At 31.5% G+C, this 27,004-nt stretch overlaps 2 protein-coding genes across 4 annotated transcripts; both read left to right on the forward strand.

The window, feature by feature from the left end:
• Positions 1–672: 672 nt before the first annotated feature.
• Positions 673–16,037, forward strand: LOC148601628 (solute carrier family 68 member 1-like). 3 transcript variants are annotated; one of them, XM_088555120.1, is made up of 8 exons: positions 673–752; positions 847–941; positions 3,299–4,042; positions 4,793–4,898; positions 6,452–6,545; positions 7,795–7,966; positions 9,723–9,916; positions 11,402–16,037. In XM_088555120.1, exons 3-8 carry the CDS (start codon positions 3,396–3,398, stop codon positions 11,626–11,628), a joined length of 1,440 nt encoding a protein of 479 aa, XP_088411246.1. In that variant the 5' UTR covers positions 673–752; positions 847–941; positions 3,299–3,395; the 3' UTR covers positions 11,629–16,037. The 3 variants fall into 3 exon arrangements, with proteins under 3 accessions (XP_088411246.1, XP_088411244.1, XP_088411245.1); XM_088555118.1 differs by lacking the exon at positions 847–941 and having other exon boundaries at positions 674–752; XM_088555119.1 differs by lacking the exon at positions 673–752 and having other exon boundaries at positions 800–941.
• A 1,853-nt stretch (positions 16,038–17,890) lies between these two features.
• On the forward strand, positions 17,891–25,908 carry LOC148601629 (peptidyl-prolyl cis-trans isomerase H-like). Its single transcript, XM_088555908.1, has 7 exons — positions 17,891–18,003; positions 20,171–20,235; positions 21,375–21,443; positions 22,064–22,106; positions 22,417–22,512; positions 23,507–23,594; positions 25,357–25,908. Exons 1-7 carry the CDS (start codon positions 17,932–17,934, stop codon positions 25,464–25,466), a joined length of 543 nt encoding a protein of 180 aa, XP_088412034.1. The 5' UTR covers positions 17,891–17,931; the 3' UTR covers positions 25,467–25,908.
• Positions 25,909–27,004: the final 1,096 nt, after the last annotated feature.

The raw sequence follows: 27,004 nt of genomic DNA on the forward strand, positions 1-27,004 counted from the left end.
TGCTACCGTACCCCCGTAAAAACGACACATTTCACGGAACAGAATAAATCCGTTCTGTCAAGATTTTTCTACTTTAACTGACTTTTAATAATTTTTATATCAAAATATTAATATTTATATTTATATCAATATTTATCTGCGCCTATGACTATAAGCTTTGAGAATAAGTTAACTTTATTTGACAGACGTGACACAGTTTTTAAATAATGAACTTTATTCACTGATATGTCCCTCTTTTATCGCCATTTTCTTGTCAGAAAAAGTTCGTCCTGTCAAGATTTTCGCTTTATTTTTTGACATTTAAAAAAAAAATTATATCAATTAAAAGCATTTTTATTTTTCTTTCAAGATCAATTTTTTTTTTAAATTCCATTTAGTAAAACTAAAGTTATAGCAATTTTTTTCTCGTCCTGTTAATAGACCGACTCGCAATTTAACAATCCTACACGTATATTAAAATTAGATTTCCGCGCTTGCCCCTTATTTTTATTTGTATGTTTGTTTGTCATTCTTGTGTGGTTATTAAGGCAATGTACACGCGATAAGGTCTGATTTGCCCAGGGTTGTGTAAAAATAGTTTTTTGATACAGCTGTTTGTCTTCCTTTTTTTACTGGCGATCTCCGGATTTGAAGTGGGGGGAATACTCCGTTATTGTTTCATTTTTATGAGCTGTTCTACATTTCCGGTTTCAAAAATGACGTTTCCTAACTTCAATTTCCTTGACATATTTTTTTTCAGATAACAGAAAAAGGTGAAAAATTCTTTCCGTTTATTCTTTGAATATTTTTTTTCAAAATTTATACTTATATTTGTTATGTTAAAAAGACACTGTACTTCTTTTCAAGAATTACCACTCCCAATGGCATCGGCAGGAATGGATACATGTACTACCTGACATTAGGGAGAGGCTCTGACTGAATCTGAGGCCTGTAGGGCTCCTGTAAGAAATAATGAAATATGAATTTACAAGTAGTAACATGCACTTGATAGAGCCTATGTCTTGGGACAAATCCCTTTATTTTATGGAATGGGTACAGCGCAATATTTTTTTTGTTTTGACCACTCGCTATTGGGTTTGGCATCAGCTGCTCGTCCACACATTCAAGGACGGGGAGCCTACTCAGGCTAATCATCCACACATTTGGTTTGAGTCAATAACACACTAAATTGTGACGGAAACACTCATTTACGTTAGTTAAATGTTGAAATTGTGAAAAATTCAATTTACACAAATATATTATAATTATATACAAAATGATACAAATACAAGAGAAGTTATTAACTCTTACCTTATGTAACAAAATTCATTCAGAATTGAGACAAAATATACATTTAAAAAACTTGAAAGACTATTTTAAACAAATATAATTAGAGTAGGTATGGTGTATATGTCAAAGAGACAACAACCTCACCGGGATAAAAATGTCAACCCAAGGTAAACACATCCAGAAAGATTGTTTTGGCACATGATTCAGTCTGGCACATTTTAAGTCATAATGCTGCCATTCCAGACAGCAATCACAAGCTAGTTAGTCTTGGTCAGTCAATTTCTCCTTGCATGTGAACATGTCCATTCACACTGGTCCTTTCTTTGTAGAAACTAAAACTTTAAGAACATCCCATCCCATAGAAGTTTTTAACTCATGGGATATTTACATTTTCATCCCAAGATTTTATAACAAGATTTTGAAACGTCTTCTGAAGATGATGCATGGACTTTGGCACCAGTCATCATAACTTCAGTGACTTGTTCTGTGTCTGATCAACATAAAATCTGTCCATTTTCAAACACAGGGGCTTTATCCCACTATCAAATATGCAGCCAAACTAGTGTATAACATGAATAGAAAACTGTCCATTTTATCAAATGTGATCACAGTTTGCAAAGCCATTAATAGTCATACATTTGTTGATAAATTTGACAATATTTCTGTAAAGAAGATGGTGTTTCTGTCAAGATTCCATATGTTATTGACGCAAACCGGATGTGTGGACGATTAGACTGAAGAGGCTCCCCATCCATTAATACACTTGGGATTCAACCCTGGACATATTTTTATGTGTTGAACCCCAAGGTGGTAAAAAAAATCTCTAGTGCAGAATTACAAAAAGGATTAGTCTTAACATGCTCAACTTAAGTTAATGGACTTGGGTTCTGACTTGTATTTTGTTAGATCAGACTTTTGTATTATTGTTCGTCTCCCAATCAAGTAAAAAAATATTATGTATTCAATGAAGTTTCTTAACCATGTTATACTATCAAGTAATTATTTGGTGAATGAGATGTCCTATAATATACTGGAAGACAACTTCTAGGCTGAAAGCATGAAGACTTGTCTTCAAAATCTTGGTTTTGCATATTTGACTTCTTTTAATACTAATTTTAAATAATTTTGGACTCAAACTCAAATTAAACAGTGAATTCATGATATTTTTACCCAAGATTAAATTGCCTGTATTATTGAGTCAAAGAAACTCATTTTTTAAAACCTTTTGTCTTTCTCCTGACCCTACACACTATGTTGACTAAATTGTATCATATAAATGTAGATCTTACATAACCAAATTCAGATTAAGTGCACACAACCTTGAGACATTTAATGGAAAGACTTGTATGTTTATCTCTTCCATGATTCACCCAATGCCTGATTCTTACAAAGACTAGCTCTTAATGTCACAACTATATGAGTTTGGTGTCATTAAAAACATTAATACTTTCATGAAAATTTTCTCAAAACTTTTATTAACAGGACTTTGTTACCCTGAATCCTACATGTACATTTTTTTTTTCTTCAATTTCAGTAAGAAGTTCTGTTTATGAATAAATGTACATGTACCGCATCTACTTTGTTGGCTTTTCTTTGAAAATGAAAAAAAAATGACTATTATTGATCCTGTTTTAAAATATTGTTATTTCTTAGCATTGGTAATCAATAGTACCATTACACACTACAATTTCATACTACTGATTCACCGAAAATGTACTTAGTCTACATATGGTGCTTATTTATCTACAAATATGTATAATGTATAATGTTTAATGTGGAAGTATCATTGTTCATGGGTTACCAATTTTCGTGGCTTTCGTGGATTTGTCAAACCATGAAATTTGGTTTCCAAGGAAATAGAAATTTCCCATTCAATTGTCTGATTTAGTTGTCAAATCAACAAATAAACAACCTGGCATTTTTTACTCTAAACCACGAAAATTGGTAGCCACGATTAGGCTGTGATTAAATGACTTTCATAGTATGTACATTTTGTACATGAGTGACATAATATCTTATGTTGTTTCAGATGAGAACCATTAAGAGCTTGACATGATGTGGTCATATGTAAGCAAAAATTAGAAACATCATTTGTTTTCTCAGCACCATTAACAATATACACAGTAATGGCAGTGTATCAACTACCAGTAGACTACTGTTATGGGTCAATGTCTTTTTTTCTGACTATCTTGCACAACATATTTCTGCTGTATCATGTAGACATGTTTGTAACTGTTTACAAGATTGACAAGACCTCGTTCTGGATTGCGGAATCTATATTTTTACTCTGGAACTCACTGAATGATCCTTTATTTGGATGGTTAAGTGATAGCAAATACCTAGGAAATTCGATAAAACAAGATATTGTGATGCAGCGTTTGAAAAAAATAGCAATAAGTGGACCATTATTTGCTTTGACGTTTTTGTTGTTTTGGTTTCCATGGGGATTTCCATGGTTACAGCTTGTTGTTTGTTTATGTTTGTATGACACCTTTTTGACAATGATTGATCTTCACCATTCTGCCTTACTTGCAGACCTCGCTATTTCATCAGAGACACGTACAAAGTTAAATGGCAAAAGTTCTTGTTTTAGTGCATTGGGGTCAGCATCTGTGTTTATTTCTTATCTTCTATGGGATAAATCAAATTTCAAGTCCTTCAGAGTTTATTGTAGCTGTATTGCTGTAGTTTCAGTACTTGGATTTATAGAAATGTCCAGGGCAGTGAAAACAGCTTATATTAAAGAAAATCATATAACACAGTGGGAAGATGGGTAAGAAATAAAGAAAACAATGATTTTTTTACTTTTACATGGTATGTTATATTTAATTTAAGTGTAAGTTTTTGTAAGAATCAGGTAAAATGGGAAAAATCGGAAACATGCACGTCAGAAACCCACCAATCGGACAATATAATTTCACTGAAGAATGCTTTCTTTCTTTGAAAAGACTATTATTTGATCTCTGCCTCACTGAATTTGCTGTGAAGTTTTCCAATAGAATCTTAGAAAAATAAGGTTTTTAACCGAGTTATTTGCCCTTGAAATGTTCATTTTCATTGCATTTCAATGAAATTATATCTCTTGTTACCAGCATATGGAAAATCCTGTCTTATTTTCTTGATTCTGATGGTGCAAATGGTCAAATTAACTTTCAAATTGTTGGTTTTTTTTCATACCATGTTTCACCCACTGCCTGATTCTTACAGTGACTGACACTTAATAAGTACTCTATATGTCAGTTGTAATTTTTGTCTGATCCATTTGCTTATTTTGCTATTAAATACATGTACCAAATAAGAAAATTTATTATTTATTTAGAATATTTTATTGATTATAAGAAAAGAACATTATAATGTCTTTTACAGTATGGAAAATAGAACTTGTCATCAAGACCAATTTCACTAATATGATAGTTTTTGCTCAAATTGAGAACTCCATAAGAAATGAAAGGACATAGTAAATTCAGTGAATGACTTAATGTACTTTTGATGAAATTTGTTTTTATCCTTTCTTTTTATGTAGTGTATATGATAGTCCATCCAATCAAAGCCAATCTGTGATAAAGTTTGTCCGACAGCTGTTGAAACACAAAAACTTCAAATATTTTGCTGTGATGAATCTAATACAGGTAATCTTGTAATTTGCATATTATTTGCTATAACCAGCTACAGGTACATCATGTAGTTGCTGATTCAGAATTTCATAAAAGAGAAGGACACTGACTGGCACAAGAGAGGCCTACTTCATTTATTTTCAGTGATTTTCTAACATAATTAATCTAACAGTTTCTATCATATGAGGGCCTTGGAGCATATATTCCGCTTTGTTCCCACCTATGATATGCATTTAACAGTATACAAGTTAGAAAAATTGAAAATACGAAATGTGTCAAAGAGACAACAACCGTACCAGGTGGTGAAAAAATTCCCATCCAATTCAGCCTATTAGTCTTCATTGAACATTTAGAAGAGTCCCTCTGTAATGTCTAATATACTAGTCAAACAAAATATGCATCACAGTATACCCATAAAATATACCAGAATTCACCTTGTTCATTTACTCCACTTCAGATATCTTGTTTTACAATGTAATATATGATTGGTATTTTTGTACATTATAACCACCGGGTCAATGCCACTGCTGGTAGTTCAAAAGTTCCCATGAGTATTCAACAACGCAGTAGTTGTATGACTCCAAATTATAACAGATTTTATTCGTCATTATTATCAAAATTTACAGTATTACAAATTTAAAAATATTTAAAACTCTTAGGGTTCATACCTTATATTGCACATGGTAGAACTTCTCGATGATGAATTTAACTTCCTCTTTCAGTAGTTTTGTTTTTAAGTACTTTTTGTATACAATTAATTAATGTATTTAGATCTTCCTATATATAATTCAGGAATGTAACTTATATCTGAATATATTGTTTTGTATAATGAACTTTGGTTCAATTTATGCAGAATAAACTGCAAAGCAAGATAATATATTCAGATATTTATTACATTCCTTATAATTTAATATTTTAGCAGAAACTATGATAAATTCATATTAATTTATTCCAGTACACAAGCTTTTTTTCAGACAGAATTATTTTGTTGGTAAAGGTGGTCCAGTTGAAAGGGATGTGGTTTAAAGTTCATGACCTTGTTTATTGATCAGGGGATAGGAAAATTTTGTATCCAAGATAAAATAAAAATGACCGCATCTTTTCTAACAGTAAAAATGGTCATATTGAATTATTTGATTCTAATGCTGCTGATAAGAGGTTACTCATTGAATCACATGTACAGCATATAGAAATTTGCAATATAAATGATTGGCATTTTTGTATTGTAAAACTTATAACTGAATCTTTAGAAGGGGATAAAATTTACTTTATGTTCTCAAAGTTCTTAATCAATGATCCATTTTAAGGAAAACAAAAGTCCTTAGCAAGGTGTTAGTGAGATTCCGAGAATGGTTGAAGGTTTGGGTTCTGCAAGGCAGTATATCATTGTCCTTGATTTAAGTCAAATATTCATGGTACTGGACCTCAGACACTCACAAATTTGAATTCCCACATCAATGTAACCTCTTTTTTTTTCTTGCAGTCTGATGTTACATTGCAAAAATAGGTGAGTCTTGATTCTCATTATACATCATATACAACATGTACATATGATTTTTCTTTTGCAGGTCTTCCATTGTCATTTTAACAGCAACTTTTTCCCATTGTTCCTCGAGAAACTTCTTGGTGGTAATAGTACTAATCTTGGAGCATTCCTTATAGGTATGTGTTAAAGGTTTACAAATGTAATATACATGTAAATGTAATTAGTCAACTCATAATCAGTGTTCAAGGATTTCTATGTCTCATCACCTGGGGCACCCCTCGTGGGTTCTGCGTCAAAAGAATAGGTGCGCAGCAGCACTAAGCTTGTCGTAAAAGGTGACTAAATAGTGCTAAGGACCCTGGCCAAATGGGGCACTCTGCCCACAGAGCAACTGGGTTGCATGTCCCAGGTTGTTGGAATGGGGTATCCCCGGCATGTTACATGTTGGGGTTGTCAGACCATAATATGTATACGAAAAACCTGACCGCAAACCATAGTGGTGCAGAGTGTTGGAAAAGGTGCCACATTCCTTGCACGTTAAAGAACCCTTCTGTGGTATTCTCTTGGAGTAGGAACCATTGGGCTCCGCCACTGGAGGCTAAATTGCCCGACCCTTCCCACCTCTCCCTATTTCCAGTGGCAATCAAAATTTACCGACACCTCATTATTCTTGTGTCCCATCCCATTTTTCATTTCATTTTCATTTTACCATCCCTTTCATGTTCATCACCTGGATATAGCTGAAATATTTCTGCTCGGGCATTAAACCCCAACAATCAATCAATCAAGTACAGTTTTGGTGTGGGAAAGATATTTATGTTCCTCTTTCCCTTTTGAAAGCAGAAAACTTTAAATTCTGTTTGTTTGTTTGTTTGTTGGGGTTTAACGTCCAAGCATTTTAAATTCTGAAAGGATTTGTTAAGTATGGAGAGCTTACTTTAATTGTTGGCAAGTAATGTTTTGTTGGAGTATCCCTGTGAGTCAAACAAGATGTCAACTATATATGGGAAGATTTAAAAGAAATTTAATTGGAATCAATTTACCCCAGTTTTATTTTTTGTTGAGACACAGTGGAGTCTCAGTGGCACCACCATTAGTCGTAAAACGTGAGGTTTTTCTGATTCCTGCCCAATTAATAGATGGTTTTTTTTTTTTGGTAAATATACTTCTATTGTCTTTACACTGCAATCCTTATACTTTTTTACATGTTTATTACATTTCTTCTCCACTAGTGGTCCCTAATAAGTGACACTATGATAAACATGTAGTTCATCCAAGGGTACACAGCCAAATGTGCCACATATGATAATCCTGTTATATACTATCAGTTTCCATATATCAACCTAAACTGTAATGCATTTTGGTTGCTCAAATAGAACAATTGCAGTATCGTAAGAATAAGAATAATGTGTTTACATTTTGCAGGTGTGTCATTTTTAGCTCCGCATATGAACAACTTATATTTCCTGTCGCTGTGTAGAAAGTATGGTGTGTATAATGTAGTTAATCTTTTATTTATCATCAAACTGCTGATAAGTGTATTGATGTTCATGGCTGGACCATCCAATGTTTGGCTTCTTTGTCTGTTTGTAGCCAGGTAAGTATAGGCTCATCTCAGCTTAATTTTAATTTGATCCTTCAATCCTTTTTATATTGTCAAGAATTAAAACAAAATGTACCTTTTTTAATATCCATAACACCTAGATCAAAGGTTCCAGTGAGCTTTGGCCTCACTTGCCACAGTCTTCTGTAAACTTTTCATGTTTTGCTCAATTCTTGATTGATTTTAATGTGACAAGAATGGTGTATGGTATGGTATGGTCTCTACAAACCTTTTACCTAAAGTTCTGATAAATCAAACATGATGGTCATCAGGTTGTCTTTAAGCTTACAATTAACCAATATTTAATGATCAATTACTCTGAAATTGTTTTGAAACTTAAGGAGGTAGACCTAGGGTAAGGGACACAACTCTTAAAAATCATTGGAATGTTTGTATTCAGCATTTTACATCAATCTTAAGTAAGCATCTAATTAACTTGCATTCATTTTATTCTGCTTCAAACGAAAGCTTGAGAGGCGTTGGTGAAATTGAATATGATACAAACATATCACTGATTTCATGAGTTATGTCCCTTACCCTAGGTCTATTACTTTAATATGGCTGTTGACATAAAGACTGTCTGCAGATTATCATCACTTTATCTGGCTCAGCAGGTTTCTTCAGACAATCAAATTGGCTTTGATATTTTGTGGGGAAACATTTTCTCATAGGTACTGAACCAAGGTAAGCAAGTTAGGCATGGCTGATGTATGGAAGAGTCTTTAAAATAGGTTATCTACTTTATGTTCTACTTGATTAAATGATACAGCCATCAGATTTTTATTTCTATATTTAGTAATGAAAATTGAACAACAATCCAGAATTTAATGTTAAGTTTTTTTTATAAGAACAGTTTGATATACCAGTACTACTAAATTGTGCTAGGGCATTCATATTTGGTATAAAGTTGCATGAACATCATTACATCACCATTCTGTATCCATTTCATACATATGTCAATCACCTCACAATCCTGGGCTACTGACTTTTTTTTTATAAGGTCAGTTTGATATGAAGCACATGCACTAGATCAATCATATTTGGTGTACGGTTGCATTAAGTACCATTTTGTGTAAGAATCAGGCAATGGGTGGCACATCATATTTCTCAATTTGGTCTTTTTTTGCTTCAAATATTTTCAATACATCTAGAAAACAACTGAAAAGCTATTTAAATTCATCCTGAAGCATCTCTGACATAGATATTTTTTGATTGCTTATATCAGGAAAAAGTGCGGGAAATCCCCCCCCCCCATTTTTCCATAGTGCATTTCAGCTAAATTTGACCTATCAATATCTTAAAAAGGCAAATTTTACAAACACTTCCATAGTAATTTTTGGAGGTTATCGGGTATAAATACTTGGTTAATGCAATAAAATCTCTGTGTTTTTTCCTTCATGTGCCACACCTTATACATATTTTACCTGATTCTTAGACAGAGAAGTACTTAATTAGCAACAATACATCACAGTTTCATTACTGTTTAAAGCATAGGCTTCCACAATCACGGTCTATTGGCTTTGACAATTCTTTTTAAGGTTTAAATATTATGTTTTTTGATTTAGTCAGTTTAACACTAGGCCTACAATATTTTGTGCATAGTTGCATTAGCCTCAATACACTACAATTCCTTTTCTATTTCATGCATATGATCTGGCAGTCACTATCAAATATTGAACAACTACAACCATGTGCGATTGGCGAGACATATCTCTGTGATAACAGTTTATTTCTAGTTTTTCTTTTACAGCAACAGAGTATTTACAGAAGGAACTTGTAAATTATTGAACTTAGTCATCAGTGATTTAGTTGATGAAGATTTTGTGATACACAAGAGGAAGAAAGCTGTATCAGCTTTGATGTTTGGGACTGCTGCACTTGTCTCTAAACCAGGTCAAACATTTGCACCTCTGATTGGAACCTGGCTTCTAGCCTTACAGACAGGTATACAATGTCATCAATAATATGCATTGTACATTGTATTATGAAGATATCAGAAAAATATCTAAAGTTATAAGACTTACGGTAGTTCAGTCAATCTAGCAAAATTTTGCCCTTAATCTTAACAAATTGCAATAGAAGATATTTAACTTCTGAGCTATAGCAATATGACCAAGATATGCTCTGTCAAAATGGCTGATATAACAATAAAATTTGATACAAAATCTTAATTATGCTTTATCTGATAAATAAAATGTGGTGATAGTAGACATTTTATCATTGATTACAGGATCGTCGACAACTTTAAAAGAGTCTTCATATCATAAACAAAACAACAACTTAGATTAAGAAACTAAATAGTAAACCATGTATTTTTTTTTTTTCGAGATAGTGAAGTTCGAGAATTCCAGTTTTTATGAAAATGATGAAGTAAATATTCTACTCTTTGTGATAAAAAAATTCTTTTAAAACAAAGGCAAAGCTCTGATAAATAGCATGGAGAAATAAGCAATACAATTTTTAAAATTCAAAATGACGCAAGTGCATGAAAATAAGCATTTTCTGTAATTAAAATTTTCTCAATAATTTAAACATTTCTATCCTATTTCAAAATGTTACATATCATGTGCAGCATATTATTGGAGAGAGTCAATAAGGAAAAAAATTCCATCTAAATATCATACTTTACATTATATCGTTTAAAAACGGAACAAAAATCTGTAAAAAAAAACATTATTTTTACAGTTATTGTAAACATTAATTTTCACAGATTCTATCAAGTGAAAATATTAGCGGGTATTATTTTTCGTGGTTTCAAAAAAAAATGTGTAGGGTTTAAAAGAGATAAAATCAATTTTGCTGCTTATGGTTTTTTGTTCAGTGCAAAATTAATGAATATTAGAACAAAACAAAAATTAGTATGTTTACAGTAATTTTCGTTTCTAATGTAAATTTCTATTTTTGAGGTTTCAGGTTAGATTTCATTAAACTTTTTGTCTTTGTTTGCTTTGGTCATAAAGCTACACATTTTAATAAAAAAATTTCTGTTGCAATTTGTTGAAGTTGAAAACTTATTTTTACTAGACTAATGAAGACCTTCTATTTGTAGCATTCAAGCAGTCACTGCATCATCCATTTATGACCAAACAATGCTGAATTCAAATTTCTGTTCATGAATCTACTATTAAAAGTATAGATTAGTCATAGTGTCATGGTAAAATGGTTTATTATTTTATTGTAATCTACTACAAGTAAACAATGCAGGTGCAGATAATTCTGTTAAAAACCCAGGTTTTCTTACCTACTTTTGAAAAATGTCCAGTATCTGTTGTAGCAGTCAATGTTGGTCATTTATATTTCAGCTTTAGTGTAAATGAACTATCTGCTCTGTTTGCTTTTTTGTATGAAGTTTTCAGGATTAAAGAATTTTGCCTGATTTTAAGAAAGACTTATCTTAATTATCATGTATTCAACTTAATGATATTTCAGGTCATGACCTATTTCAATCTAATGGACCTATAGGTGATACAGCTGATAATCCTGTAAACCACACATTCCAGGACCAGGAGAAAACTGGTTTCTTCAACATTCTAGTCTATGTGCCAATTGCATGTGCTGTTGCTCAACTTATCATTTGGTCGTTCTTCACGTTGAAAAATCAAAGACTTTCGATGGTTAAGTCTATGAGATCTGGAATGGAACATTCCATCATATGATTGTATGTGTTCATTACTTATATTGGCCTTACAAAGATTATTACTTAGTTCTCAGTTCCCTCATCATCTCTTCTTAGAATGATTTATTATGCAATGTAATTGCCATGTCTATAAATGAAAATGAATTATTATATAGATAGCAGTGTTTTATCAAATGTTCCCAGTGTAATTAAATTTGATAATTCACACTGTGAAATTAAATTTGGTGATTTCACTCTCATGCTTTCTCCTGCCAAAACATTCCAACTTTGATATCGATCTACCAATCACAGAATTTAAAATTCATATTGAAAATATTGATTAATTATGAAGAAAATGTATATAATAAATAGGATAATCAATTGGTTATTGTGAATAACCAAAATATTATCACTTGTGTGCGTAACAAGTTCCACACACTCATTAAATCTAGGCTTTCTTCGGCACTCAGGATAATATCTTGGTTATTCACCCTTCCCAATTAATTATTCTATTGGTATCAGCTCCCTCATAATTTTTTACTGCCTACGACCAACGTAAAAAAAAAAACATCACTTTTTATGGTAATAAAATGTTTCTTTTTCTCATTCGTTTTCACAGAAAATGGACTGAGAACCGATAAATCGACCGTGAATGGTCATAATGAAAAGAATATGCATTTAAGTTGTGTGTATAATTTATATGCAAGAATTTTGAATAGACAATTTGTCAAATTTTCCGTTAAAAATGAAGAAGAAAAACATACAATCAAATTTTATTCTTGCTGACTCATGAAAACATGTAACCAATTAGGAACACGTTTTATAAAACATTTTCATGTTTAGATTTCATTTGGAAATGGCCTTGGAAACTTTTGGTTAATGTGTAGAAAATTTTTGTGTGCGAATCAAAGCCCATGGTTTTTAAGGATTCTGCATACGAAGTTGAAGTACATGTAAGCCATTCATATTAGAAAAATTTTGAAATTTGAATATTTTAGATATATGCAAATCTTTTAAACCATATTGTTAGGAGTAATTCTGTTAGGTTCACACTATTATTATAGAATGACTTTTTTCCAACCATTTATTCATGAAGTCTTTGAGGTCACAGGAGTGGATAGACGAAAGACTTGATTCAAAAGGTTGTACACGTATCTAGGTCTAGTGTCTTTGACATTCATTTGGGACTTCTTTATAACCTTAAGTGGACTATTGGTTTGAAACTTGGAAAGGTCCAAAATCTGTCCCTCTTGTAACCCCATGTAACAGTAAGACCAAAATTTGTTTTAGTCCTCATCACAGGCTGATCTATTTTTCAAATCTATATGCACCGACATGAAATATGAGTTGACAACTTTTTGTGACCATTTGATTTAACTTTGCATATCACTAGTACTGTTGCTTAAGTAGCAGTCTTTATAAAAATCGGGCAGGAGGTGATTCATGCATGTCAAAAACCCACTGAATTCAGTTTTATTTCTTGTTCAGAAACAGTAACTGATCACATAGTTTTTCATTTGGATGTTGTGCTTTTGAGATAAAAATTATACAGATTGTACATGAAATTTGCACTTTGCAAGAGTTATCATTCTTGATTTGGTTTCATTTGGTTGATTAGAGTAGGAGATGAAATGTACAATTTTCTAAAAAGTGCAAATCTGAATGCAGAAATAGTTATCATTATGTGAAAGTATTGTAAATGTAGATTGAAAATGCATTGTTTGTTTGGTGAGTTTTTTACACCATGAATCACTTTACTGTTGGAGCGTCTGAACTTTTTGTGGACTGGTACTTAAATATAACATTTTTATCAACTTTAACATGGTTTTGGGTACAATAATTGTTAACCATTCAAGATACTATGTATGTTCATATAAGACAAGTGTGCAATTTATTAAACATGTGTATACTTTTGGTATGGGTAATTTAGTGCCTTATGAAGCTTTTTTTGTTACAGCATTAAAGTTAGCCCATATAGAGGATGTTAATACACACTTATATTATGGATAAAAAATCCTCTTACATTCTTTTGATACGACCACAGAAAACTGTTGGGGTATCAAGCTGCATCCTGTGATGCATTTTATTGCTTTACAAAATGTGTCAATGCTTTTCAGAAATAAATTTCTTTAATTTATGAACAATGTTAAGATTTAATGTTAACATAAATTGCCGAAATAAATTTTTGTGTGAAAATATTTCATTTAAAAATCCTTTTAAATATTTGTATTGCTAGTCCCTATTGTTATTTGCTTTCATAGTTCCCTTCATTATATATTAATATATATATATACTGTACATTGCAATGTCAGTTTTAACATATAGATGTTTCCAAATTGTTTTTGTTATTGTCCATCATTGTCACTTTTTAACAGGTATTTACATGTACATATTTTGCAGTAATTTATTTTCAAATTATTGAACAGTGTGATAGATAGTGGATTGGCAAATCCAGATTTGGTGTCTGACTGTCTGTAGATTTTTGTTAATTTAAAGCATTTTTTTGGCACAAGTTGACAAATAAAAGCTTGTAAACTCCTTTTCAATATCACTTTCCACACACGTAGTGTTAACTATTTAGATAAAGGCGCTACTGTTTAGTGGGGGGCTAGGATCTAATTTGAAATAAATTAAAATTTTCAAGAAATAAAAAGCCTAAACAGGCCATATGAAAATAAATAAAAAAACAGGATCTATCATTGTTCTAATATTTATTTTTATATAAAAAAATGTTTGGTGCTGGGTGCCAAACAAAAAAAAAGGCAGGACCTAAATTTTTTCAAAATAAAAAGGCTGGATGGATAATTTGATCCTAGCCCTAGCCCTTCTCTCCACTCATCCCTCCCCCGCCCTATAAACATTAAATTTAGAAGTACATTTACAACCATTTAGTTACCCTGCTGTCAATTAAATACCATGTAACCATGTAATACTATAGGGTTATTGTGTTTATATTGATGAATATTATCAGGAGCAGGTATTATATTGCACAAGCTTCCATGCAGGTACAAGGATATTTCTCAGCCTTTTTTATCGAATTAACAGGAATCATTCATTACTGTTTAATAACTCTGTTTAATTTTTCAAGTTTATTGTTTCTTTAAATGGTGCTAATTTATTTTTTTTTTCATATAATGAGATAACTTGAAGATTCAACAATTTGTGTGTTACATGTGTGTTCTCACAAAAATAGGGTACTTTTATAATGATCCCAGCCTAGTAACCCCCATTCAATACCAAAATGTTGCTCTTTAAGAAAAGATAAACAACACTTTATGTGTATACAGTAACATTTACATCATATCTCTAGTATAAACATATGAGCATGTATATTTCATTTATCTTGGTGCTTGACTATGATTAGATACATGTACATGTATATAAAACTGCCAAAAATTGTGTACTATTAATTCAATTTGTTGAGAAATTAGTTTATTTTATACCAAATAGCTAATATACAAAGTTTTGTCTAAAATATCCAGGACACTCACTAGTTCCAGTTTATTTTTTCCTGTTTTGTAATCATCAACTCACTAATCCATTTTTGTTTTTATTCAATTGAAGTAGAACCCCATCTAAGAATCATGCTAAATGTGATTCATGGTTGAAAAGCCTGTGTGTTATTTTGTTTAGAATGTTAAGGTAAACAGACAGTAATATGAGGCTTTTCGTATAAAATTATATAGAATGTACTGTAGAATTCAAAACTAAGGGAGATAACTCTGTAAATGACACTCAAGTACAATAGAAACTGTTGGTTTTTCAATGTTAATTATCTTTTAAGAGTAGACAGATTGGAATGTATAATTTACATGTATTAGCAAAAATAAAAACATGAAGCATTTTTCGTGTTTTTGGGGTGTATCAGATATAACAGAATTTGCATGATTCTTACAAAGACTGCTAATTAAGTTGTAAACCTTTATAATGTAAAGACATTGTTAATGCAAATGTTGAAAAATGTCATATCTGCATTAACTAGAATGATATTCAGGGTTCTCTGATTGTCAGTGCCTTCTTGGAGTTGCTGGAATTCGAGAGCTGGGTGTAGAGCTGATTTTACAGTCATTGCAAATGTCAGTATACTTTGAATTGGTTTTGAATTTTCAATCGTTAATTTTAAAAAAAATGATTTCTTTCAAAATTGGGGTTTTTTTTACCAACTATCTCTTTTTAAAAAGTGTGTTAGGTTCTTTTTGGTCATAATTTAATAGAAAAAGGTGAACCAAATTTTGAGTGATTGTTTATCAAATTTATCAATCCACTGTCTCAAGTTGTAATTATGATATTTTGTTGAAAATCCTCAGCTGAATTGACCATGCATGAATAATTTTAGAACAGTTCATCTCGTATGTCTTTTTTCGACTGTTGCTCTGTAAAAAATATAAGTTATTGTTGAATATTGTTGATTATAATATATTGTTGTAAGTTATTAAATATAACATAAACATTTTGCAGTTCATTTTCATTCAATGCCTTATGATATTCAGAAGAAAAAAATGTATTGTAGAAGTCTTACTCATTGCCAAATTATACTGTAAAAACATATGTAGTATGGTATATTCAAACCTTCTGAAGTTATTGCATGATTTAATTATGGAGATTCTTCATTTTATGTAATTTGGCAGTGAATGTTTCTGTGGTAAACAAACAACATGACAAAAATAGTATCAGTCTACTACATGTAGTACAATATAATAATAAAATATATATAGGGCAAAAAATTACCAACAGAAAAGAGTTGTAGTATTGTATTATCTGTATTGAAATGTTTGCTGTATCCTGTATACACTGTATGGTGTAAGTCTATAACAAAATATATTAAGCACAGGCTTATTAAAAAGAAGTCCCTCAATACTTGGGTGAGGTTCATCCAAAACTAGGCTAAATTCCATTTCTATACAGTTGCAAAACATGGGAAAATCTCAGACAGAAAATTCAACTTCCTCTTCTTTCACATTTTCAAAACAATACCTGCCATAAAGATCATTAAAGTATACAAATGTACTTATTAGACCAATCTTATTTCAACATTTCATTATTCCTAAATTGTATGGCAGATGTATTTTGTTTCCAAAATGTGAAATGATGAAAAATAGAAAATTGCTCAAAGTTTTTGGTAAGCAAATTAAGTGTAATTTTTTGATACTATAATTGATAAGCTGGATCAAAATGATAATATGTGTAACATTGTCATGATTGTGAATCCACTAGTCTTGTAAAGCAGCCCTATCTAAGTTCCACACATTAACCTTTTATTCTTTCCTACTTCTTTTATTTTATTGTTCATTTTTTTGTGTAACTAGCTGTTTTCTTTTAAATAAAGTCTAAAAAATAACAGCTAATCATTAAAAAGTTAAAGTTGTGTAGAGATTGTTTGCTTCAATTGTTACATAAATAGTGTATTTACAATAATATCAATACAATCATATACTCACGGATCCAGTTCTGAGCACTGCTCATCAACCACTATGCTCAGATCCAAGTATTCATTAATTTCCTCAAAAAAAGTTGTATCTGGTTATATAAAGTGTCTTGGTTACCCCATAATTTATTAAGTCTGAATTCAAATGTTTTCATGTAAAGTTCTGGCAAAATATTGTCAAATATATGCAAATGATAGCCTGGGTCCCAATAGGAGAGTTGGCCTTTCTCATCAGTGATGTCATATTCACCAATTTGCATATCATTAGGTGTCAAATTGGTTGGCAAACAAACAAATAAATGATCATTTGAAAAGTTCATGACTAGAATCCCAATTTTCAAAACTTTATAACTTATTATTTTATATCCAATTTTGGTTCTGTGAAATGTTTCAATTAGATAGAATAATTCATATTTTGTATGTGAATTTATAAATCTTTTACTTGAAAAATAAATTTGTAATGATATTTATTTGTAAACCTCTATTTTCATATAAATTTATAATTAAAATCTCATGCACATAAAGTCAAATTACTGAATATTTATTTAAGAAGAATTTTATTTGCAATTTTGGGAACCAAAAGAATTTTTCAATTATCTTAAAAAATGAAAAAGTTATGATGATTTAAAGTTGATGCCCCATGCCATTCAAAGGATTTTCTGCCAACCAAAACCAAATCACAGGTAAGTGTTGACATCACTAAAAAAAAATAAGTAAATAAATTGCAGCACATATCTATGTTATTAAAAATTGTTTTGTTTTTCTTTTTTTCAATCTGTAGTTATCATTATCTTTGAGGGTGTCATTTTCCAAATCAGACTTTAAAAACAATTAGGCTCGTGTCCGGACTGTATTCCCGGTTTTAACAAGTCATTGGGAAATATTGTTCAGGGGAGGTAAATTAACGAAAACGGCGGCATGTCGCACACAGAAAAACTAAACAGTTCTAATAATCCTGTTGTTTTCTTTGATATTTCAATAGGAAATAATGTGAGTTTAACTGTTGTTATTTGAATTTTATTTGTACACTGACTGAATGTTACGAGCCACTGATCTTCATTCATTGATCTTAAAAGTTAATCTAATCATCCATGTATATGAAACATGTACATGTACATTATACATGTATGTATGGTCTCAGATGTGCTTGAATTAATAGTTTGGTTCTGGAAAACTCATTTCATGTCCGTCCTTCAGGTTGATACAATAAAAATTGCTTGGCGAAATGTTCTACTTAGGAGACGAGTAGGCATTGTCTGTAAGCTATATCAGCGAGCAGGTGAGCTTTTCCATACTTGTACCTTTTGTGTGAGACTCATGAGTATGGTACAGGACTTTAAAATTCCTTTGGCACACAAGGGGTGGGGGTGGGATGAGAATAGGACAGTTCACCAAACTCATTAGTAATGTCATATTCACTAATTTGCATATCATTAAGTGTCAAATTGGTTGGCAAATAAACAACTAAATAAACAACTGACAACTTCATGATTAGAATCCCAATTTTTAAAGCTTTATAACTTTGTTATTTCATATCCAATTTTGGTACTGTAAGATGTTTCATTTAGATAACAAGGTTTATATTTTGAATGTGAATTATTTTATAACTCTTTTACTTGAAAAACGCATCAAATTCACTTCTTTTAATAAGTGAAAAAATTAGAAAAGACTCACAAACTATCAGAAAAGATGAAGTTATTTTTACCAAAATGTAATCTTAACCTATTTATTTTTATTTGCTTGATTCAAGGAAACGATGAATTTTCTCTGTAAGGACAGTTACTTTTTGTTACTTCCGGGACATGACCATTTTTCGTTAGAATATTGAACGTTCGATCTGTTGAGTAGCTCATTGTCTTCAGTACATACATAGTAGTTTGATACAGGATCTGTGGTGCCATATGCTACAGTCTTCACTACACACTCCATCACATTTCAAAGTTACTGGCTTTGCACACAACCCACATGGAAAGATCTTTGTGTTTGTCTGACCTGGGTTTAGTTTGAAGTCCCCTGATAGGGCTAGGATTGGTAGAGATGTTGGTACAGTGAATTCCACTTAATAGCATACCTGCTAATCGCATAGAAACTCAAAGAACAAAAACATTTCCCATCTTAACCATGTAAAAAATTCCTTTTTAATAAGTTTTATTACTGCATAAACATTTTTTCAAAATTTACTCAAAAATGTACCTAAATGGGTAAAACAATACATTGTTAGTGGGAAATACCAGAGTTTTCTTTAAAACTTTGTTTTTACAACATTTTGTTTTTCTTTTTATTAGACACTATGGAAGGAATCTAATTATCCATGATCAAAGAATATGTCCCACAAAAACATTGAAAATATCAGGTATTTTCCCTTGAAAATGATAATTTCTGTTAATTGCATATTTTTATCTGACGAATAGGCTATGTGATGAACAGGAATCTGCTGTACTGTTTTTGTATGTATAGGTAGGGTGATTGGTCTTCTCCCACAGTGGTCTAGTTTGTGACTAAGTACATTGACTAGATTTCCTTTTGTGAACATGGGGTCTGTTTTTCTGGTGTGGAGTAACAAAACCAATGCGAGGAAAAATAACATGATGTACTTTATTGTTCATTGTAGTTTTGAGAAAGATCCTTACTGTTTTTTTATACATGTATTTTTAGGAGATCCTTGCTGATAGCTATTTAGGTATTGATGTATTCAATATAGCAAGGGAGGTCCTTACTGATTGTTAAGATAGGCCAATATAGCAAGGGAGAACCTTACTGATTATTAAGATGGGCCAATATAGCAAGGAAGAACCTTACTGATTATTAAGATGGGCCAATATAACAAGGGAGAACCTTACTGATTGTTAATACTTATTTGATTGCCAGCTGTTATTCATTGAATTTGTGCATAGTGTTATTTTCCTCAGCCTGACATTTGCTAGAAGTGGCCCAGTGTGTATCCTGTAAGTGTATAGCAAAAAAGTAACGTTTTCCTTTTCATTGTTGATCTTGTCTTCTTGTTTTTTGATGGTTTTTTAGTTATGGGTGATATCAGTTGTGAATAGTTGCAAAAGAGTAGACTCTTCTTGTTTAAGTCTCAAATTATGTTCTTTAGTTTGTAAATTTGTTATTTTAATTTCTTGTCTTGGTGTTGCATGTTGCATTTTTATTGTAGGAACAAGGCAGGATGAAAATAGAACTATTTGCTGATGTTGTTCCTAAAACAGCTGAAAACTTCAGGTATATGTAATTCATGGATGATTTGTTAGCAAACTGATTTTACTTTGGATATTTCTCAACCAGAAATAAAGTTATTATGATTAGAAATGATACATCAGAGTACTGTATGTACATGTACCATACATGTATGTTAAGACATCTACTTTGAGAGGATGTGCTTTGTTTTTGTTTTTGTTTTTTTTCTACCCAGAAATTATGATTTACATTGGAATGGTGGTTAAATATGTACATGTAATGGGAGAGCATGATTTGACCCACAAAATTATACTCCTCCGCCAAGGATCGAACCCTAGACTGCTCGGTGATAAGCCAGCGACAATCTGGTTCGGCTAGAGAATTAATCCTATAGCCAAGTCAATTCACTGGCTATTTAAATCTCACTACTTACTACAATACAGGTAGGTCATTCTTGCACAAATATAATATCCATAACAAAATACTCCAAAGCAGTAGTCTACACAAGAATTTTGTTAAAAAACTTTCAAAGGGTCACACTGTAGATGCCAACCTCTACAATTTGTCCATAATTTTTACAAATTTCAGGTAGAAAGTACGGTCTAACCTTCCAATTTTTTATGGATTTCCAAATGTTATGGTCCAAGCCCTTCCTGGTTTAGTAAAGGTATTCTGATTGATAAGATGCTTTGCAGAGACCATTGAATTAAGTGCAGTGAGAATTCGGATCATGCAGTGATATCGGGTTTCACAAATTTTATTGATGTCTTGCTGTTTCCGATTAGTATATGAAACACTTTTGGATCCAAGACAAATTCAAGATATCTATTTCAATTTAATGATGATTAATGACATAAGTGCCAAATTACGGACAACTCAATCCTTTTTTACGGACTGAATCGAAAAGGGGTTGGCATCTATGATGATATAGTATAGTATTGTTTTTTTCCAATGTACATGACTGACCAGTTGTTTGCTATTCCAAAGAAATGAGGTCCTTGGTGGATCTGATATTCAAGTTAATCCTGTGATTGACAAACTATTATATACACTACTATACACTTAATTTTGTTAATTATACATGTACATGTACTTCAAGCAAAGCCAGAACACATTTAAAATATGATGCATTTCTGTTGCAGTGAAAAATCCCTTCATTTAATTATTATATTCTTATGTTTTAGACAGTTTTGCACTGGTGAATTCAAGAAAGATGGCATACCAATGGGATTTAAAGGGTGCACATTTCATAGGTATTCATATGATATAGCTTATGGAACATTACTGAAAAAAAATGCAAAGAAAGACATTGTTTTTATTTGCACTTATTGTTTCATCATCTTCCTGAGGCCTAAAAAAAATACTATGTTTCCGGTCATCTGACCGACCCTATTTTTTCCCCGCCGACCCTAACTTTTATGGTGTCAAAACGAAAATATTGATTTCAGGTTTCCATCGTCGGTTTTTTTTTTTAGAATCACCTTGCTCTTTGGTGTGGAGGTTCAAAATTCATAAATAATGGCTACTGCAAGTACAGGTTTAGAGGTATCATAATAGAGCCACAAAACTATTGATGTTTTTTGATGTGTTTGTGTTTTGATGTCCTGCAAAATTTTTAATTTTTAGAAATAAAGAAGAAAAAAAACAAAAAAACTACCCATCAACCCTGTGACAATGGAAAAAAGCTCTTTCACTATTTAATCTCATAGTTATTATTCTTGTTGTCTCAATTTTGAAATTTTTTAAGATAAAGTAACATACCATCTGGCTTTATTGGTTGATACAGTTATTAACTACCTAATTAAACATTTTAATAGGATTGTAAATTGAAAAAAAAATTGATGTAAAAGTGTTTTTTTTTCTTTCTTTTCAGAGTCATAAAAGATTTTATGGTGCAAGGAGGTGACTTTGTTAATGTAAGCACTAGTCATCAGTACATATGTTTTTTGTTTATTACAGTTCTAATTAAAAGTTTTGCTAAAACATGTGCACACCAAGGACTGTGCAATTTTACTATTATAATTCAGGAGCAGATAACTCTGTAAAAACAAATTCTGACATGTTTCTAAAATTCTGAATTAAGAGCATTGAACTAATTCCTGATTCTATTCATTTTCAATTGTTTAAAATATGATGTCAAAGAGGCATATTTTGGAAGAAGATGCTTCAAATATTTGTTTGAGATTTACAACGACCTCTTGCAGTAGCTAAAGTTCACTCTTTCAGGGTGATGGTACTGGAATATGCAGTATATATGGTGGATGTGCTTTTGCTGATGAAAATTTCAAGATGAAGCATGTTGGACCTGGAATTTTGTCAATGGTTAGTGCATTTAGGCCATAATTATTTTATTTTTAGTTTTATTATTTGCCAACCATAAGTTTTGTTGATTAGGAAAAAAAATACCTTCTTCCACTGAACCAAACCACAATTTGTAGTCAGAATTGATCAATTAAAAAAATCCCATGTAATTTTGACCTATTTTCTACCAATTAGAAGCAAAAGTTCAGCAAATAAGTTTCCAGTTAAAATATGAAAAAATATGGAAGGTACCTACTACCAAAGTTGGAACTATATTCTTATACAATGAAAACCAAGGGGAATTAGTTGTGGTCTCATACCTGCTTTGTGGCGGTGGATATGTATCTTTACGTTTTTTTCTTTGATCTAACTGTAATTAGAGATATTGAAGTGGACAAAATTGAATTAAATTTAGATCAGTGGTTTGTGAAAAGATACTAAAAAATATCTATTCAAAAATTTCTTCCTCCTGCCAATTCTTTTCTAGATAGGTGTGTATAAAGCAAAATTATGGGGGAAAAAAAGAAAGTTTAGTTTTATTTTCTGTCCTCCTACCAATTGGTCTTGTATGAAAATAAAATTTTGTAAAACTAAAAATGTAAAAACAATGGCCTTAAAATTAATAAAACATTTTTTGTCAGATCATTCTAGCGGATAAAAAAAATAATCTGAAATGAAAGCTTTTTAAAAGAATTTATCTTCAGCCTTAAAATTAATAAAACATTTTTTTGTCAGATCATTCTAGCGGATAAAAAAATAATCTGAAATGAAAGCTTTTTAAAAGAATTTATCTTCACATATAACTGGCCAAAAAATCCTGATTTAGGAACAAAAACTTTCAAGTGTTTGTCAAGTTTAACTGGCCTCTGGCACAGACATGAAGTGTTTAAAGATGTTACTATTTACTGTCTTCAGTTTATGAAGATTGGGCTTAATTAACTCTTGATCTTTACTCCATGTATATTTTTGAGTTGAAGAAGAAGAAAACTGTAATACATTTTTTTTTATTTTGTAGGCAAACAGTGGAAAAGACAGCAATGGTTGTCAATTTTTTGTGACTTCAACAAAGTGTGACTTTCTTGATGGAAAGCATGTTGTCTTTGGTTGGTAGCATTTAGAATTCTGTAAAAATGATTAAGGCTGTGCCAGAAATAATTGTAAAGGGGGCTGAGAAGGACCTTTTCATTTGACCCTACTGTGCTTACAATTATACCTCGGCAAACAAAGATTTTTAGTTTTTTTTTTTGGGGGGGGGTGGGGATGGGTATATAGGAATCACCCTACCACGCATTTCTTAAGCACATCTTAATCTGAACCTCACTAGAGAATTTGATAATATTATATTGGACATCATATGTAGATGTGCATGAAGGAATTTAGTTACTGTTGATAATCCGAATTAAAGGTTTTACATGTTAAAACCTTGCAAGTGCAATGCCTGGTGAACCACTGAAGGTATTTTGATGAAATTTTAGAAGGGTTTGGGACATATGAAGATGTGCATGAAGGATTATAGTTACAGTCGGGCCACTCCAAAGGGAGATAATCCAACTTAAGATTTTTACATTCAACTGCATATGAAGCCAGGGGTATTCTTTTTGTGAGCTCAGAGTACTTGTAATTGAAAGTTTCCTTTCATTTTTATTGCTATCTTTCTAAAATAACAAATACCTATCAAATTCCAATGAGGTGCCTTCTGACCCCACTTCACAATTACTTATGAAACAATGTTGTAAGCTGCTAAAAATTGATAACGTAGAATAGAAGTCTGATTGTCCCCCAACGCGTGTCACAGGGGGACATGGAAATGCCATGCATTTTCCGCACTTTTTTTTTGTAATGCTTTTACCAAATAAGTTTGTTTTTGGTACATGTATGTGGCCTTATTATGAAGAGTTACAGATTAAGTTTGACTTTGGTAACGGTTGATTGATTTTTATGGAAGTTATGGCCTTAGACTTAGAAAATTTCATTGAAATTAGTTATCTGCACTTTTTTGTAATGCTTCTACCAATTGATCTTATATTTTGTATGTAGTCTTATTTGGATGTTGGTTATGGTTGAATGATTTTTACGGAAGTTACGGCCCTTAGACTGACAAAATGTCAGTGAATTTATAGTTTTCCGCACTTTTTTTTAACGTGGGGGATATTGGAACGCTGATCTTTTATTACGGCATTAACTTGAAGGGTTAGAGGTTTGATAGAGAGATTTTTTAGAATGTAAAATATATGGTTTAGCAAATTCAACCACATTTATGGGCATATCATCTTTCAGTGATTTGGAAATCTGCAAATTTCTATCAAATATGCAGAAATTTGACACATTTTTGAACATTTTTTGCAATTTTTCACTGCCTGAACCATGACCCCAAATTATTTTTGATGTTTTCTAAATGCAACTTTGATAGAAATCCAAATCATTCAAGATTTCCCTGGGTCATTTTGGCAGAGGCCTTTGAAAATGACAATTTTAGCATTGAAAATTTGCATTTTTCCCCATTTTGTGTTCTTTTGGGGTTTTTTTTTGGGGGGGGGGCAAGTTTTAGGCTTCCATAAAACTCAAAATTGATGTAATAGTGTAAATTTAAAACCATTTTAAAACATTTTAATCATACATTATACAGTGCATATCACATTTTTGTCATTTAATTCAATTTTTTTTTTATTAAAATAGAGGGCGTAATATGGCCCTTATTCAACCTTAACCTTTTTCATATTTGTTAATTTTGATTTCATTTCTTGAGAAAATATATGTTCATACCTTGTTACTATATTAACCTATATATTTATATTTTGTTGATTTTTGTATAAGATTCTGAGATATTCAGATGAAATTTTGTAAATCCTTTTATTTTTGTTCCAGGTAAAGTGATTGATGGACTTTTAATTCTAAGAAAAATAGAAAATGTTCCAACAGGACCTAATAATAAACCTAAAATAGCAGTGGTTATAACACAGTGTGGTGAAATGTGATAATGTTCTCAGGAAAAAGGATTGCTATAGACCTCTGCAAATAAGGTCCAATTGTTTAAATTTAATCATCATTGCTAGCATATTCTCGTGTCTAATGATGTAAACTAATTTACCACAAGAAACACTACAGTTTGCACTTACAATGTGAAGACTGAATTCAAGTTGAGGCTGTTTTCCTTTGGGTTTTTTTTTTTTTTTTTTGAATGGTGGTTAACTTGTGAACAAGTGTCTAAGGCAGCTAAACTGAAGCATATTTCAGGAATGAAAGCAGTGGTATTTCTCTTTCTTTCCTGTATTCAAGGACATGAAAACATCATTTGTCACAGTCTTGGAATTCACTGGTACCAGTCATGGTGTAGTCAGGTGGATTTATTCACTGAATAAATATATATACATGTACTGCTACCATTATTATGGGACTACATGTTTATATGAATGAAAATGTTGATTTTTTAATATGGTATTTTGCATTTTCTGTTTAAGGAGATAGACCTAAGTTAAGGGACATAACTCTTACAAACATTTTGTATTCAGCATTTTCTCTCGTGTGAGCATCAAAGTAACTTGGACTGATTTCATTCTGTTTCAAATGAAAGCTTGATAGGCTTTAGTGAAATTGAATATGATACAACATATTCACTGATTGCGTGAGTTATTTCCCTTCCCCTGGGTTTACCTCCTTAATTAAGAAAAGGAAATCATGGGAAACAGGATTTCAATAATATTCACAGTGGTGTTTACCATTAAATCTTCATTGTAGTTTCTATGAAATTTAATCCTTAATAGCACATTAATGATAGTGAATTTTTCCATTATACCCATTTTAAAATGACACAAATTTTAAGATTTTGCTAATTATTTTCATAAAATACAACTAAAACTACTGTATATCTCAAAGTAGCATAAAAAGGTCTGTAATGAAAAAGAACACAATCCATGGAAAAGGACTAACACAAGAAAAATAAACACACATAAGATTTATCTTTTACTTAGAAAATTTGGAATGTCTGTGGTGGATCACCACATGAACCCCTGGTGAGCTCGAGCCCACAGTCATCAAATTAGCTTTAGTTTCTCAAACGAAATCAGATTTGCTGCAAGCTTAACATGGATTCGCTATTTAATCAGATCCAGTCGAATAGCCACAGCCAAATTTTATATTTCCAAAAAATAAACCAGAGTGGTGTGGTTTTTTTATATCTATATTTTGACCATATTTTATTAAGTGCAAAAAGGCACAGATTCTTAGGGTAGGGAAAAAATTGCATGCAGTATTGATATTTTTTTTTACAATTTCTACCCTCAATGTTTCTGGGCTCACTTTGCTTAGCCTTTATTTCTATTTAGAACCACTAGCAGAAATCCCGGATCTGTCCACGCTCTTTATGACAGATGCAACATAAGCCTAAATTGAACTAGAATTTGTTTATGTAGTTGAGGTGGTTTTACTATTTAATCCTTAACCAAACATGTGAATACCTCATAACCCCCACCAGGGGGATATAAAACTGTTAATGCAATGGAATTTAAAATAGTTT

Source organism: Perna viridis, chromosome 12 (genome assembly GCF_037379345.1).
Source record: "Perna viridis isolate PV_CMFRI_1.1 ecotype Kerala chromosome 12, ASM3737934v1, whole genome shotgun sequence".
NCBI lineage: Eukaryota > Metazoa > Mollusca > Bivalvia > Mytilida > Mytilidae > Perna > Perna viridis.

Coding starts and splice junctions, on each gene's coding strand:
- LOC148601628 (XM_088555120.1), top strand. CDS start 3,396: ATGGCAGTGTATCAACTACCAGTAGACTACTGTTATGGGTCAATGTCT. Junction 4,899..6,451: donor CTGTGATGAATCTAATACAG/GTAATCTTGTAA, acceptor TTTCTTTTGCAG/GTCTTCCATTGTCATTTTAA. Junction 7,967..9,722: donor CTTTGTCTGTTTGTAGCCAG/GTAAGTATAGGC, acceptor TTTCTTTTACAG/CAACAGAGTATTTACAGAAG.
- LOC148601629 (XM_088555908.1), top strand. CDS start 17,932: ATGTCGCACACAGAAAAACTAAACAGTTCTAATAATCCTGTTGTTTTC. Junction 21,444..22,063: donor AAAGGGTGCACATTTCATAG/GTATTCATATGA, acceptor CTTTCTTTTCAG/AGTCATAAAAGATTTTATGG. Junction 22,107..22,416: donor AAGGAGGTGACTTTGTTAAT/GTAAGCACTAGT, acceptor TCACTCTTTCAG/GGTGATGGTACTGGAATATG.